The 16,250-nt window shown below is 39.9% G+C and overlaps 1 protein-coding gene across 2 annotated transcripts in view; it reads left to right on the top strand.

The window, feature by feature from the left end:
• The window catches only part of SGCD (sarcoglycan delta), a 414,508-nt gene extending 409,170 nt beyond the window's left edge, over positions 1-5,338 (top strand). For both annotated transcript variants that reach the window (XM_027081446.1, XM_027081445.1), the window contains exon 8: positions 340-5,338. In XM_027081446.1, coding sequence (XP_026937247.1) covers positions 340-513 — 174 coding nt within the window. In that variant the 3' untranslated portion in view covers positions 514-5,338. The remainder of the gene's footprint in view (positions 1-339) is intronic.
• The last annotated feature ends 10,912 nt before the right edge of the window (positions 5,339-16,250 follow it).

Below are 16,250 nucleotides of genomic sequence, written 5' to 3'. Positions count from 1 at the left end.
CACCGTGCACATAGATGTATTTAGGGTCTGAGAAGTCCCATACTAAAGAAAATTGTTACCCCGTCATTTCCGAGTTTACTTCACTCTAGGAATCCCTTCACGTTCTACATGATACACTTTTACGAAATGCTAATATATACCAGTGCAACGCTGTCTGGCTAGAATACAAGCTTCTGGGAGCTTGTATCTGTCTTGTTCATCCCTGAATTCCCAGTGCCAACAATTCTAAACACATAGTAGGTGCTCGTTTGATTTCAACTGAACATTCATCCCCTGTTTCGGAATGTCCAGAGGATAAATGACAGGCTCTAACTCTTCCTTCCTGTCTCTTCTCTTTAGATTAAGTTAGATGCTGCGAAAATCAAACTACCTAGACTGCCTCATGGATCCTACACGCCCACAGGAACAAGGCAGAAGGTCTTCGAGATCTGCGTCTGCGCCAATGGGAGATTATTCCTGTCCCAGGCAGGAACTGGTTCCACTTGTCAGATAAACACGAGTGTCTGCCTGTGAGAGACGATGCATAGTGGACATTGTCGGCAGCATCCAGGCCTTTTTCGGCTTTAGACCCTGGCTGCCAGCTATTTTTACTAGAACACAGAAAGCCTATCAAAGACCTTTTGTGTGTGCGTGTGTGTGTGCGTGTGCGTGTGTGTGTGTGAGTTTGCGTGTGTGGGTGATATAAATATATATAAATATATATAAATAAATATATATATCCTCTGTATAAAATGAGGTTTCAGTACAAAAGGAACCATGGGTGACCCTGTGATATCCACTGTCATTGCCATCCCAACCCCACCACATACATGATAAAATCAAAACACTAATTCGGGCCCTATATTCCCCAGACCCTGCAGAATCACACAGTGTATCGACACTTAGTGAATATTCGCCTACACGTGTGAGTAACAGCCTGTCTTTTCCTCTAGTGTCATTACAAGGCAGTGATGGCGGGAATTTGCAAGTCACACCCAAGGGCTGAGACCCTTGTAGTAAAAGCAGACACTTTATTAGCTTTTGTGCAGCTGGCCAACTTCCCCCCCTTCAAGTCAGGGATGGGGCAGTGCCGCAGAAGTCAGACAGAGGAACTCAACATGGCTGTGCTACTTTTGCGTCCAAATGTATTGGGCTCTTGTGGTTGGATGAACTAGGAGGATGGATTTTAGCAAAGTTTGAAAGGCTCACCCAACTTCTGTGAGCTTATGACTTCCTTCAAACTCACGTATTATCCCACAGTCAAAACAGGAGCTGTGAGTCAGCACGAAATAGGAAAACAGTTGCTCCTCAGTCGGCTAGAAGCTCCTCGATGGCCTGACAGACTAAGAATAAATGGGCAATAGGTCTCTGTTTGAAGTGAAAAAATGGCTCAAAATCTGTTACATCCTCACTCCTGTTGACTTTATCCAACAGACTCCTACCCAAAATGATCACGTCAATCCAGATCTTTAAGAGTGGAACCCCTACCCCCAAGAGAAGCTATTTGGAGACGGAAATCAAAGAGTGGCGAAGGAAACCAAATTATTTTAAAATATGTTTCTGGGGACTGGTAGGTAATTTAGAGGCATGCGTTTCATTTCTAAAAGTATGCACAAACTCTCTGCCTTCAATCTTCTTATATATTTTTTCAGTATTGGGATATTCATTTTCCTAAGTTGACCATTGTCTTCTCTAAGAACAGTGACCCAAGAATCACAGATCTAAAGTACCCCATGCCCCCAGAAACGCTCGCTGAAAATTAATATAGACTGAGTCAAGTGTCTTTATTAGAATCACTGTGTCGCCGGGGGGCCCAACGGTACCCACTCCCCCGTATGCGGAAGCAGCTCCCTAATTCCCGCCATCAGCTACCTCCCATCACCCCACTTTCATCATCGTGCTCCAGGGTCACCCTGGCCAGCTCTTGTGCTGGGACAGGGGATTACACTATCTCTGTTCAAAGAGGGGGATACGTGCCTATGCCTTACGACAATGCACTCAGCAAGGAGAAGCACATCCAATGTTTATCTTGTGTTACCTGTAGTTTATTTTGAGTGATTGGAGGGGAAGGGTTTCGCAATGACTGGGCATCTCAACAGCTAGTAGGCAAACCAAGTGGCTGACAGATGTGGACGCCTAGGGGCCTGGAAGGGAGACGTAACTGCTTTCGACCATCCTGGATGCCACTTGGCAAGCAGTAGCCCCACAGTCCTAAACGAAGTCATATTTGTAGGCCTGAATGGCATCTGTTTGTTGTTGTTTTTTTTTTTCCTCAACAGGGTTCTGCTTTTTCTTACTTCACAAGCAGTGGGGAGATGTGCTATAGGAAATGAATAAGAGGTTTGGTATTTTTGAGATGGCACTCAAGCATCGGGCTGAGTTTTGCACGTGTGGAAGGTAAAAACAAGCTGTGTGTTCCTTAGTCACTTAGAAGTGGGGGGAGGAGGGATGGTTCCAGCCTGACCAGTGGCCCTGCTGGCTCCCGGACCCCAGGGTCCCTCCAGTCACTCCTGCTTAATATCCGTACAGAAGAGTTGGGTTGCTCAAGGGTGAGACCGTAAGATTGCTTAGTGTGCAGCACTAGGGTCTAAAAAGGAAAACCATAAAGAGATATGCAATTGCTCTGGCTCAGTAGTATTTATATCCTGTAGGATCACACCGCCAGAATCTGCATGTACCACACCCAGAGTTTTTCCAAGCCAGGAAAGGCCCTCCTTGGCGTCTGGGAGCATCTACCCCGTATCTTTCAGATCAACAGTAGTACCTATAAGGTCCTTTGTGGCTAAGTACCTGAAGACAGAGGTTTTTGTTTGTTTGTTTGTTTTGTTTGTTTGTTTTTTAAGCAGACAGACCATCTTTGCATTTTGTCATCTCAAGTACATATTCTAAGGATGACAAAGAAACGGAAGGTTCCCTGAACCGCTTTCATCTAATTTTGTTCTAATCGTTAAATGAAAGTCTGAGATCAGCACCTTGGAAATTTTATGCCAATAAAAAAGACTGGTGTGATGCCACTTGCAGAAATTAATCCTAAATATACTCAGATCACAAATAGAATAAAATCAATAGCAACCACGAATAGAAATCAAGCACCTCTGGGGACAGACATGATAGAAAATTCTGATTTTCATTTGTGCTAAGTGACTACGCTATATCAGGTAATGAGCAGGCAGTTTGGCGTGGATTAAATTATGTATTTCAGTTCAGACTTTAGAATTCAGTAATTGCATATTAAGTCCTTCAATGTACATTTTTTTTCTCCCAACTTCCTCCAACTAGAATACCTGTCCCTGGTCATGAGAAAAAGTTTTACCTGAATTCTGGAAAAAAAAGTCTCTTTTACATTAAAGTCTGATACGTTTAATTTATAAAACTGAGATCCTTTCTAATCTTATATACAATATCTTCTAGAAAATCACATCTCTCAGTATATTAAGCAGCGGGTGGCATAACAAAGAGTTTACATGAATTTTCAATATTCTAGAAGTTCCAGTACGTTAATATTCTTCAGAAGAGTTTTATAAATTAAAAGTTGATCTCCAAATATGTTTAGCACCTACTTCTACTGGGTATCTGCTCAATAAGTTGTTAAAGTTTAGTCTTAAGAGATTTTCGAAAGCCCTTTTGGTGACATCAGTCCAGGTGGAAACTTGATACAAAGCTGTATCTTTCTGTTACCCAAGAGACAGAGCCTATAAACTTGCATTGGCTTTTAACTTGCTTTAGGTCAGTTTTCCCTTGGATCATTTCCATTGTATACCCAGCACCATAGACCAAAGATTGCTTGAGGCTTGACTCTAGCACAGGGGTCAACAAACTCTGGTCCCGAAAGCACATGGGACTCATCACCTGATTTTGTGAATAAAGTTTGATTATAACACAGCCACATCCGTCCACTTACTTGTTATGTATGGCTGATTGCATACTGGACCAGCAGGGTTGAATATCTGTGCCAGAGACCTCTTGGCCCACAAAACATAAAATAGTTACTAATTGGTTCTTTAGTAAAAGTTTGCTGACTCCTGACATAGAGGTCATTTGTAGCCTCATTTGCGTTGGACACAGCAGGAGAGAAAGCAGACGACAGCACTACATTTCCATGCATGCTTGGGAATATAAATATGTATATAAATATACATATTCTATAAATTTATAGAAAAGATGGTCCGCCTTACACTGCATGTAAAAGAGATCCACTTGTCTGAGAAACACAGGCTCACAGGATTCTTGGAAACAGGGAAGATGGAATTAGGGAAGGGTTTAGTGGAAGAGGAAAGCTGTGATCCTCCAAAAGGTTCTTCCTAGAACCCTTCATATATAAATATAAGGGGTTCCTTCAGTCAGCATCACTGTGTGACAAGAAGTGAAGCAGGGGTCCTTTGATGTAGAGTCTCTTTCCTGAAGAGACTATTTCTGCAATCTCCGCCTAGAGGTTTTCATCTCACCTTCCCATATTCCAGAAAGATGCCCAATCCATGGTCCCCTGAAGAATATTTTTGACTTAACCTATCTTTTTGGCATCCATCACCTCGGTTATTCACACCCACAGAGGACTCGCTTTCCTCCAACCACATCAGGCCTGAAGGGTTGGTGGGACCAACACATAATTAGAAATATTCAAAGGAACATCTGAAAATATGTAGGACAAAAAAATGTAGAATTATTTCATGAATCTGTTGCTGGGATTTGTGGAGGGCGGGGACCAGATTAATGCCAGTTTGATGTTGTTTCCAAGGATCTGGGTCTTTGTTCTTTGGCGTAGGAGATTTACCAAAAAAAAAAAAAAGATCTATTTTGAATTCCAGCATCACTGCCTCTGTGTGGTAAGGCAGGTTCCTACCAGAGATTTGTCCCTTCACTCAGCATCCCTATTGCTAATCCAAAGCTTTATACTCATATTTAATATTGTTAAAATAGCATCAGTTACGAATGATTCTTTGTAAGTATGAGTATTCCTGTTAGGGAGGAAAGGTGTTTTTGTTTTTGTTTTTTTTAAATAAAAATACCATTTACCAGACCCTAATCAGCATTAGTTAAAGGAGTCCTTCAGCATTTTATCTGTATTCAGCTAAAAGAGGATTAAATTGGCCTTTCACAGGAACAGCTACATGACAGTATCTTGCATTTGTTTATTTTAGGCAAAAGGTAGCCTGATGTTTAGACCAAGGAGGTAAATCCCCATCTAAGCACTTGATCCTTATTTTTTAAGGCTCTCTGAAAGGTGAAAATCTAAGTTGAGTTGTAAACAAAACCCCTTTCCTCTCTTTCCTCTGCTCCAGGAAATCTTAGGCACAAAAAGGATAACACAGCAGTTCCTGGAATGATACATTTGCATGGCGCCCCAGTAGCAGGGCGGGGGGGGGGGGGGGGAAAGTCATAATAAAAGAAACAACCATAGGAAACAGGCCTTTTATCTCAAAGATAAAATGTCTTTCTTTTGGTCTTTCATCACTTTCTCCTCCTTGGAAGGCTCCCCTAGTCCCAATGTATTTCCATTAAAGTAGTCAAAGCTGGGGCTTCCCTGGTGGCGCAGTGGTTGAGAATCTGCCTGCTAATGCAGGGGACACGGGTTCGAGCCCTGGTCTGGAGGGTCCCACATGCCGTGGAGCAACTGGGCCTGTGAGCCACCACTACTGAGCCTGAGCGTCTGGAGCCTGTGCTCCGCAACAAGAGAGGCCGCGATAGTGAGAGGCCCGCGCACCGCCATGAAGAGTGGCCCCCGCTTGCCACAACTAGAGAAAGCCCTCACACAGAAACGAAGACCCAACACAGCCAAAAGTAAATAAATAAATTAATTTTAAAAAAAATAGTCAAAGCCACTGCACTGGGATGTCAGATGCATCTCTTTCTTTGTGGTAATCAGAATTTAACATTACACAGTTGCCTCTGAATTTCTCATTCACAAAGCCAGACCACTGATAAGAGATAAAGCACTCTGAAGCCGCTGCTTCAGCCGGCAAGGCACACCGCATGCATTAGCACTTTCAAAAGCAATGTGATTTCTGTGGTTCTTAAAAGCTTTCTTCATAATAGAGTCCTTGAAATTTCTCAAGACAGGTCTGAATGGCAAAGGGAAAAGAATTAGTTGTGGGAGGTCCTCCTTTGAGCATTGTTAGAGCACAAGGATAAAAGAAAACATCCCATGTGGGGTGACCCATGCTCCATGGGCTAGTTTCTTTGGTTTTATCCCCCCCCCCTTTCTTTTATAGATACTAACAGAGTAGGAAGTTAGCATCTTCCCTTGAAAAAACAAGAGCTGACGGGAGGCGTGATGTCGGAACAGCATTAACGATGTTATTAAACCCATCAGTAAACAGTCTCAAACACACCGACAGCAATGCTGTCTCCTTAACTTCTGCCCAACAAGTAGTGATATCAGTTCCACTTCCGTGAGGTTTGCAACCGAACAGAGGAATAGTTGCTATAGGCAAGAAGTATTTTTAGAGTCCAAATCCAGCTGTCGCAATGGGAAACCAGAATAGTGTTCCAAAATGCCTCATGAGGCGTTTGGACACCCTCACTAGGGACTGAAGGGATTTGCTTCATCGCTGAACATCAGCTAAGGTCAGATAAATAAAACGAGCATGAGGCTGCCCTCTTTGGGAGAAGAGAGAAGGAAACATCTGTCTTACGTAAAATCTACTCTGCACTCCTAGACTCGCCTAGTAGTCCCACTTCTTCCACTGTCTTTGCAGCCTACTTCTACATTTGGCTTATTTTGGTGAAATCAGAGAGAGCTCCGATTTTCTAAATCCCAAGCTGATCCGTGAGGTTACACAGCAGCAGTAGAGCAAAGGACGGTCTGAGGGCAGGAAGATGATATTCGTTGACAAAGAAGACATGGGTGCTTCTTTAGTCCCCATAGTCATATAATTCGTGAGGTCCTAACATTTTGGGGGTCATAGGTTCTTTTGAGAATCTGAGCAAAGTTCTGAAACTTCTCCTCAAAAAGAATCACACCCATGAATTTTGCATAAGGTCGAAGAGGTCTCCTTGGACGCAAAGCCTCCACGAAGACATGGCAAGAGTTGGATTCTGTTTCTCCAATTATAATATTTTATTCACTAATATTCATTGAGCACTTACTGTGTACTAGCCACTGTGCTAAGTGTTTTATACACAGTCACTTATTTCATCCTCAAAACAATCCTTTGAGTTAGATTCCATGATATCTCCAATCTACAGATGTGGAAACTGAGGCTTAGAAAGGCTGGGAAACTTACTCAAAGCCACTAGCTAGAAAAAGGCACAGCTGGAATGCACGTCTAACTCCAGGCCACTATGCTGTGAAGTCACCAACGTGTCAAACTATTTTTCGAGCTGTTAAGAAGTGTCTCCTACCAGTTTTTAGAAGAGTCCTTCTTGGGTGGATCAGGCTATAAAACTTCTATCTCCCTTCTTTCTATCGTTTCTCATCTGTGACAGCATATAGTACTGAAAGAGAGATACCTACGGTGAAAATATAGAAGATCTGCCTGAGTAATAGAATCTGGAACCAAAAAAAAAAAAAAGTTTGGTCTATGACTCTTGTTAAGTAAATCAGGCTTCTTGTCCTTACAAATGTGAAGATGCCTGGGCTGTCAGCCTTACATTTAAGAGAAAACTTTAATACTCAGCGATCTATAGTTGCGGCTAAACAAATCAGCATTTCTGCTCACATACCTCTCCTTCCACTATACCTCACTTCGAGAGACAAATGTCTTATTTTAAGTGAGGTCTTTGATACCATTTGGTTATTATTCTTCCCTACTTTTAGTTGTGGCAAGACTCCAGGAAAGAATCAAATAAATAGAAAGGAACTCGATCATCCCTATTTCCCTACAAGAAAATAAGACTAGAAAGAATTCAATTAGCATTAGGCATTCGGGACCCAAGCTGGCCACTGTGGGATAATCATTTGAATCCCATACCTCATACCTTGTCAGTCATCATTAATGGCCTATCACCCTCCCCGTGAGCAGAATTTTTCTCACCAAAGCACTCAGGCCATCACTATCAATTGATCTGAGTTGGAAATGGGACCCACCTGCCAATTCTTGTTGCAACAGTGGCGCCCTTTAACCTTGAACCTGTACATTTGACACTTGGTGTCCTAGTTTCAGAAAAGAGGTTTGTGGCATTCCAACGACTGAGGGAGAAGATGAGTGCATCTGAAGTGCCTTACAACTTGGTGGCTTTAGGGCACTTTCATCTTCTAAGCCAAGGGATCAGGGTTTGATCTCTAAGAGTTAAAAGAGAAAATCGTTTCGAAGAATTAACTCAGCCAAGGACCATCCAAACAGGTTAAACCAGAATGCCCTCCTGCAGGTCCTGCTGTCAGCCTGCCCCCATCCAGAGCCGAGTGACCACAGCAGCAGAGGGTGGGGTCCAACCTGGCTTTTCTGTGCTTTCTCAACAGCACATGTCTGATCCCCTAGAGGGCTGTGGACACAGCCCCTCACTGCTCCTAACACAGTCAACCCCCGTGCCAACCAGGGTCCTGTCATGATCCTGTGGCTCAGCCACCCCTTAAACCTTAGTAATGGCACGAGCTAAAAAATGTCACATCTCCTGCTTCAGGGGAAGTCTTTCGGGGACTTTCTTTTACTGGTCTATGTGTCCAGATGGCAAATCAGGAAGGGGTACCTTTAAAGGGTCTCATGGAACTAACATCACCAGAGCCAGCAATCAGGTTCCCTAGTAGAGAGGAGAGATCCTGGCAAAGCTGAAGGAAGAGTCGGCAAACCTGAATTTGGGGTGGACACAAAACTAAACTAATTTATATCCAGTGTTTGGTGATGGGGGGAACAGAGTTTGCCATCTGTTAATCACCTCCCCAATCAAGTTCCTCTCTTTTTGAGGCCACGAAGAAGCAGAGACACATTTCTTAAAGAGATCGTGTTTGAGAAGGGAAAGGTAGGGGACCGTCCATCATTGCACTGGCTAAATGCACTCCTGGAGAAGCCAGATTCTGGTGCTTTACCCAGTAAAAATAAGGTCGTACAAGTCCCATTTGCTCGGAGCTTTTGAAAAAGGAACCCCATTCCCATAAAGCACTTGAGTTCAGCCTTTGGATTATTTTTTTATTTGATTTGGTTGTTTTTCTCTGGGTTTGGGTGTGATGTAAGAAGAGCTTTTTAGTTTTGTTCTGAATAACATCAATCCTTGCACACTCTATGCAAAAATTTTGTAAGCATTGCAATAATGCTATGAATTACAAGGAACTATTTTAACTTTATTACACTTTCTGTATAAAAAAATTTGTATTTAATATTATTTCAACTGCAGTCTTGTAAAATATATTAATAAAAATAATGATTGGTAAGAAGGAAAGCACCCTTGTCCACTTCTTTAGGGAATTCCACTTTCACAGTTGATAAATCAGTTACTCCCATTGACTCTGCCACAGAAATAAATTTTCAGGTTAACTTCTCTTCTGCATTTCTTTGATCAGTGGCCTAACATGTTAGTTAAGCCACTGTAGTTCTTAGGAAGAGAGTCACACAGGCTGCTTTATAAAAGAGAGCTTATTATAAGGTAATACATGGCCTGGAATTGGGGAGTCCCCAGCACTTGGTGAAGGTAAGGGAACAGCCATCCTCTACTGCTTTCCTAAAGACCTGGACAGGCTCCTTTTGCTATAGTTTACCACTCCCGTCTAAATCAGTGAAGAAGCCAATTTGCTTGCTCTTATCAGGTAAAATATTTTTAATCAGGCTACCTTAGCATTCCTGGTCAGCCTATGGATGAGACACCTTTTAAGCCCGTTGCCCATCCCTGGTCCAGTTTTCATCCTCTTCCACACAATACCCTAACCCTAATCCCCCCTAACCCTAATCACAATACCCTAACCCTATCATGGCAGAATACACCACACTCAATCCTCCATTTCAGCCTCTCACGTCTCCTGGCCTTCCAGAGTGTCATGTTTTTGCACATACTATTCCGTCCACCTAGAATGCCCTTCCACGTAGCACCACCCTATCACAGGATATCATCCTTCAAGATCCCATTCTCATATCATCACCCTTATCATTCTTCCTTGAACCCTCCATTAATTTGTTCTAATTCCTTATATAATCCTACATTGTATTGATACTATGATTTACCTACTTACGTATCAGCCTGGGACTCCAGAATGCTGTTATCCATTTTTGAAGTTTATAAAGGAGTAATGACATACCTCAATAGATTCTCATAATTACATGATAAGGTAGAGAGATCATTTCCTCACCTAGGAAATCGAAGACTAATTTTACATCTCCAGTACACGACACAACCTGTGTGCCTTCTCAATTGTATTTTCACCGTAGGCTACATCCTGTCAAATTTAACTCCTGACTACAAATGATGCTGAAGCAGCATTACAGAATCCTCAAAGGTAAAAGGCTATGACAAAACTTTCATTCACAGGCAGGGTGCAATTTATCTCCAAAGATGCCATAATTTTATTACATGGTTTCATTTGGGGGGAAAACTTACCAAAAAAAATGTAAATCAAAGAGAATGAAATCAGAGAAATCACCTTTCAAGATGCATTGGTGAAAAACATGTGGAAGCAGAGCTAAAATGATAAACACTAATGAGAGGGAAAGCCTGTTACTGATGAGTCAAACTAATTGACATAATTGTTACTACAAAATTAGAAAACAGATGAAATACCAGGCAACTAAAAAAGAGCTGTATTCATTTTCCTCCATGGAAGGAAATTTTTCTAACAGGCAAGTAGGTATAAATCAGCAACTTTTACATTTCCTCCAACTTGACTCCTTTGAAAAAGACGTAAAAACTCTGTAGTTCGATTAGCAACCAAGCCCCACTTTATCCAAGGAAAAGAGCCCAGGATACAGAGCTGGGGAACGGAGATCAGAGTGCAGAGAAATAGACACATTTCAGAAAAAGCTTGTGAGTAGCATGTATGAATTAGCTTCTCCAATTAAGTCCAATGACAGGTTAATTTTAGTCTGTGGATGCTGATTTTAATTATCCTCAATAACACTAAACGTTTGTGGTTCAGGATCAATGTACAGCCCCCACTGAAGACCCTCCTAACCCATCAATGGAGAAACAGCAGATCAGCCTTCGAGACTCCCTGGCACAATTAATTAAACATAATGATAGAATCCTTGTGAGATATTTCAAGGAACCTGTTAGAATGTAAAATGCGTATATAAAATGTGAGAATAGGATCTTCCAAATTATGGTATATTTTAATTGGAAGTAAGATTTTGGAATGGCAATGTCTAGAATAATAGATATTAAATCAAGGTAGAAACTATAACATTAAACCATCTGTTTTAATCTATTAAAAGACCAAGTCAAGAATTGCATTGAAAAACTTGGTGGGCAAAAATTAACCTATAAAGCTTGAATAAAAAGAAAATCAATATTTTAAAATAGACTTCATGGTAAAAAGTATTAGGGGAGATTACGATTAATAATATATAATGATGAAGTTCCTGTCTTGCTGATTATACATAATTAAACCATTATACTGAACAGGAGAGTAACAAAAGCCAAAAATCCACAACTTTGAAGAATAAGGAAAAAAATTGACAAACATAATTGCTCTTTATCTTATAACTTACAAGTTGGAAAAGCACTAAAAATAATCACACACACACTCCTACACATGGCATCAAAGAAACTTCTCTTTGTCCCATGATCATATAAAAGAAAGAAATATAATCTCAAAATGAAAACATTAAAGAAAACTTTTCCGACTATATTCTCTGAAAGCAGAAATGGATGGTATGTTTTATATTAACAGAAAACCCCAGGAATTTCAGATTGAAAAACACTCCCCTAAGTAAGTAGTGATTTGAGAAAGGAACCCAGCCTATTTAAAGAATTAAAAACACTACAAATTATGCAATTTGGCCAGAGCAGTCTTCTGTCATGATAAAAGCATTTAAACTTACCATAGATAAATGAACAAAGCATTCAACTTAAGATTTCAGAATAATCAACGAAAGAGCAAATATCAGTAATAAATATAAGGTGGCCTAAATGATTCTAAATTTTACATCTTAAAAAGCAGAAAGCAAAAATCTAAGACAAAACTGCTGATAAATATTGAAAAACATGAGAACAAAAGTTTGAGACACATATAAATGTTTAAATGTTATAGCAACATGTTATTTCCTTATAACAAAAATAGAAAACCTCAATCACGTACAATGTGAAATTAGCCCAAATTAACAAAGCAAACATCTGTGCTTGTTTCTTGAGTAAAAGTAAAATAATTTAGGAAATTCTATTCAAAACATACCTTTTATGACATTAACTCATATATTTTACATATAATGCACATGCATGCAGACATTCACAAATTTATGCATAAAGAAAAACTATCATGAGTTCTGCTGTAACCTATGCTAAAAAATGTAAAATTTTGAGAGATAAATATAAAATGAAGAGACTAACTCTCAGCTGAACCGACTAAAATTGATTTTTATTCTCTTCAAGTTAATTTGCACATTGAACAAAATCCCAACAGAAATTTTCTAGGAAGTAAACAAAATAATTCTAAATTTTATTAGGCAAAATAATTGTTTTTAAAAAGGCAAGGAATATTCCATACAAAAAGCCACTAAAATGAGAAAAACCTAACAGACTATTTAAAGGCACAACATAGCAATAATGAAGATAGTAATGTTTCAAAAACAAAAATACAGATCAATTGTACTTGGCATTATTTCCCTACCTAGAAAACACCCTCTCCTTTCTTTGACTGGCTTCCCCCTGCTCACCCACTAAGATCTGGCTCAGACATCTTCCCTCCCGGAAGGTTTCTCTGACTTGCATTCTCGACAGAGCGAGCAGCCCTTTCTCTGTACTCTTAGGGAACCCTGGACATACATCTATCACGGCTTACATTGTACTGAAGCAACCTATCAATTCTTCTGCTCACGCCACTAGAATGAGGGCTCAAGAATAAAGGCACAGCTTCCTCATTATTTTATCACCTAAGCCTAGCAAGTGCCAGGTACCTAAGTAGAAATGGTTGAACAGACCAGAAAACCCAGAAATAGACGCAAGTGCATTTACGAATTTGTTTTATATCAATGTATCACTTGAATCTACCATTTTTTCTTAAGTACCTCAGAACAGAGAGCAAGAACCAGATGGTGATCTCTGCATTCATTCAGCTCACAAGTGGGCAAACGTGACAATGAAACAAATAGCTGCGGATATGAAATAAACAATAATGAGGTGTACATGGTGCCAGGGAAGCAGGTAGGTGGAATGCCATTACAAACCAATAGAAAAAGTACTGATTATTTGATAGTTACTAGGAAGACTGATCGGCCGTTGTTTTGGCGAGAAGTTTCAGATTCCCACCTTAAAATACCTCCAGTGGATCAGAGTTAAATATTTTTGTTCATCCAGTGTCTACTGAATGTTTATTCTCTTCTAAATGAATAACACACACTCGTTGCCCGTGAATATCTCAAGAGTCTAGAGATGGACAGAAATGTAAAAAGGCCAATTACAACATAATATGGAAAACCTGTGGAAAAGATTAAAAAAAAAGGAAATTGACCAGCAACCTACCTATGATTTGAGGAAGAATGACAAAAGAAATTGCCAAGAGGAAAGACTAGCACATTCAAACAGGCAATTCTCTAAGTTCTTGCTTCTCTCACACCACGCCACACAGAGAACTCTTTTTAAAATAGTAGCAGTAAATAAGAGAAACGGTTAAAAAGTATGCGCTCATAGGAACTCATGCAAATTAATAAGAAAACCATCAAGACATCACTAAATAAATGACCCAATAATAAGCATGTAATCCACACAAACAAAAATATACACTCTTTTTTCCATTCTAAGACACTGGAAGATGTAACACAGAATGAATAACTGCTTTTCAAGAAAAACAAAGGAACTTGCCTACCTTTTCTATCAAAAAGGAAAGGTGAGACAAATACACATCTCTGCATTGGTGCAGTGGAGTGGACACTGGTATGTGTTTTCAGAAAGTAATTGGTCAGTTTTAAAGAGTCATAAAAATCTTCATACCCTTTGGCCCAGTAATCCCATCTTCAAAATTCATCCAAGCAACAATATTTGAATAGGAAAAAGTTGTTAGCGACAGTGATAAACATTGCAACAGGATTTAAAGATGGGAAAAATTAGCAGCACTACCTAACCAGTTGAAAGGGAAGGCTACTTAGATCATGGTTAGTTCAACTTTATGGACTAGCGTGCTGTCTTTCAAAGGGTTATGAGGATTTTACAGTAAAGCAAATTATAATGTTGAGTGTGTAAAACGATGTATACATCTGAATCAAGACTTCTAGGGAAACTGAAAATGACGCAAGCTGATTTATTTGGTGGTGATACTGTAGCTATAGTTTTCTTATTATCATTTTTGTGTTCATGTTTGTATAATAAACTTTTTCAAAAGAGACTAGTATCTGCTCTTTTTCTGTAAAACAGAATTAATAACACATACTTTGACCCCACAAATAATCGACAAGAAGGAAAACGTATAGACCCAAAATTGTTTACTGCAGTGTTTTTTTTTTTTTTTAATTTGGAATTTGCCTTTTTCCCAACAGTAGGGCCAATAGGTAAATAGATCATGGCCCGTTCAATCAATGGAATATTGTAAACGTTAAAATAATTTTGGAAACCATAGGACAATATCACATTTAAAATAAGTCAAAAAGACCTATAATTACACGAACGCTAACTGCAGCTGTGAAAAGATATATATGTATTGTTAAGGATGAAAAGGAACCACTAATAATTTTAAGTTACACTGTTAAGGTGATATGAATATCGTTGCTTATTTCTGTTTTCCTAAACTTTAAGTATAGTGACTTTTTAATAGCTAATTTTGTAAAATGGACAAACAGAAATCAGTTTCAAGCTTAGCCAAAGAAGTTATTAATTTTCAATTTTCAGTCCATTTCTTCAAGTCTACCAACGGGTCAAATTTGAAAAAACCTCTGAACACAGAGAACCCTGGGGATTTAAGGTGGTCTCTCCTTCCATTTCACATATTCTCATTTTTTCATGAGATCTTTGAAAATGTTCTTCTGGGCCCTGTGATGGTTACAGAGCTCGACTATGGATTTGACATCAAAGAACAGACCACACATCTAAGACTTATTTGGGCACCAAGACTGTAGGAACTTGGCTCCCCTGCTGGACTTCAAGTAAGGACCAGGTGAGGAAGGGTCCAACCCTTCCCCCTTTTAAGAGATTTGAAGGGGGAACCCAGAGAAAACTTTTACCACAACTTGAAATTTATAGCTACCTTAAATTGTGAGGATAATAACTGATACAGTCCAGTCCTGGAGGCTCTTTCTCATCACTGCTCTCTTCATTTACTCTCAAACTCCCCCAAATTCCTCCTGCCTCAACATTCTAGGTTTGTTTGTCAAGTTGGACCTTATATTCTCTGATTTCAAGTGGTTTCATACAGCCTTAATCCATCTTGAATCCATCCCTCCCATGATTTCTAGGCTTCATAACCCACCTTCCTTAGCTCCCATGATACGGCAATTCATGACTCCTCCTTCAACATCTGACTTCTCCTCTCTGAAATAGACTCCATCATAGATAACCGACCAAGGTGCTCAGAGCCCAGTAATTAATCCCTTCCCCAGTACTACAGACAGTTACCACAGGGGTTCTTCTCTACTCTTTAAAAGTGAATTATCTCTCATACACTATAATCTGACCCAACTAGTTTATATTCCTTAATCTTTCCCTCTCTAGCCAAATAGGTATTCTCCAATTCCTATAGGTATTCTCCAATTCTCCAAATATAAGAAATGATATTTCTTAATAAGAAAAGAGAGAAACTTAGAGTGATGGGTACAGATACAGAGGAAGGGCATTGGTTTGGCTGTCAACTAGACCTGTGTCTGAGCTAGACCGGTGTCGAAGACCAGGTTCCCTCATAAAGAATGCCAGTGAATTCTGATCTCAATCATCTTATCCATCCCCAGTCAGTTCTTTTCTTTAGATTTCCTTAATATTGTGTGTATAGTTTACTCTTTTCCTTGAAGGAAAAATATTCCTTCTCTTGAGCCTCTTCCTTTTTTTTCCTAGACCTTGCTATATTTTGCCTGCCAACACAGTCAAATCTCTCCTGTGTCACGTACAGACCCAAATGTGTTCTCTCAACCCTGCCCACCTCAAGAAAATTCACCACCCAAATTCTTGAAAACAGTCTATATTCACTTCTTCAGTTTGCACACTTATAGTCTTCAATCTAATTTTATTCCCTAGGTCTAATATGATGTTGATCTCTAAAAAGGTCACCACTGACC

The sequence above is a fragment of the Aethalodelphis obliquidens genome, unplaced genomic scaffold (genome assembly GCF_003676395.1).
Source record: "Aethalodelphis obliquidens isolate GAN/ISIS:26980383/991018 unplaced genomic scaffold, ASM367639v1 scaffold45, whole genome shotgun sequence".
Lineage (NCBI taxonomy): Eukaryota > Metazoa > Chordata > Mammalia > Artiodactyla > Delphinidae > Aethalodelphis > Aethalodelphis obliquidens.
This window is presented reverse-complemented; position numbering and strand designations above follow the sequence as displayed.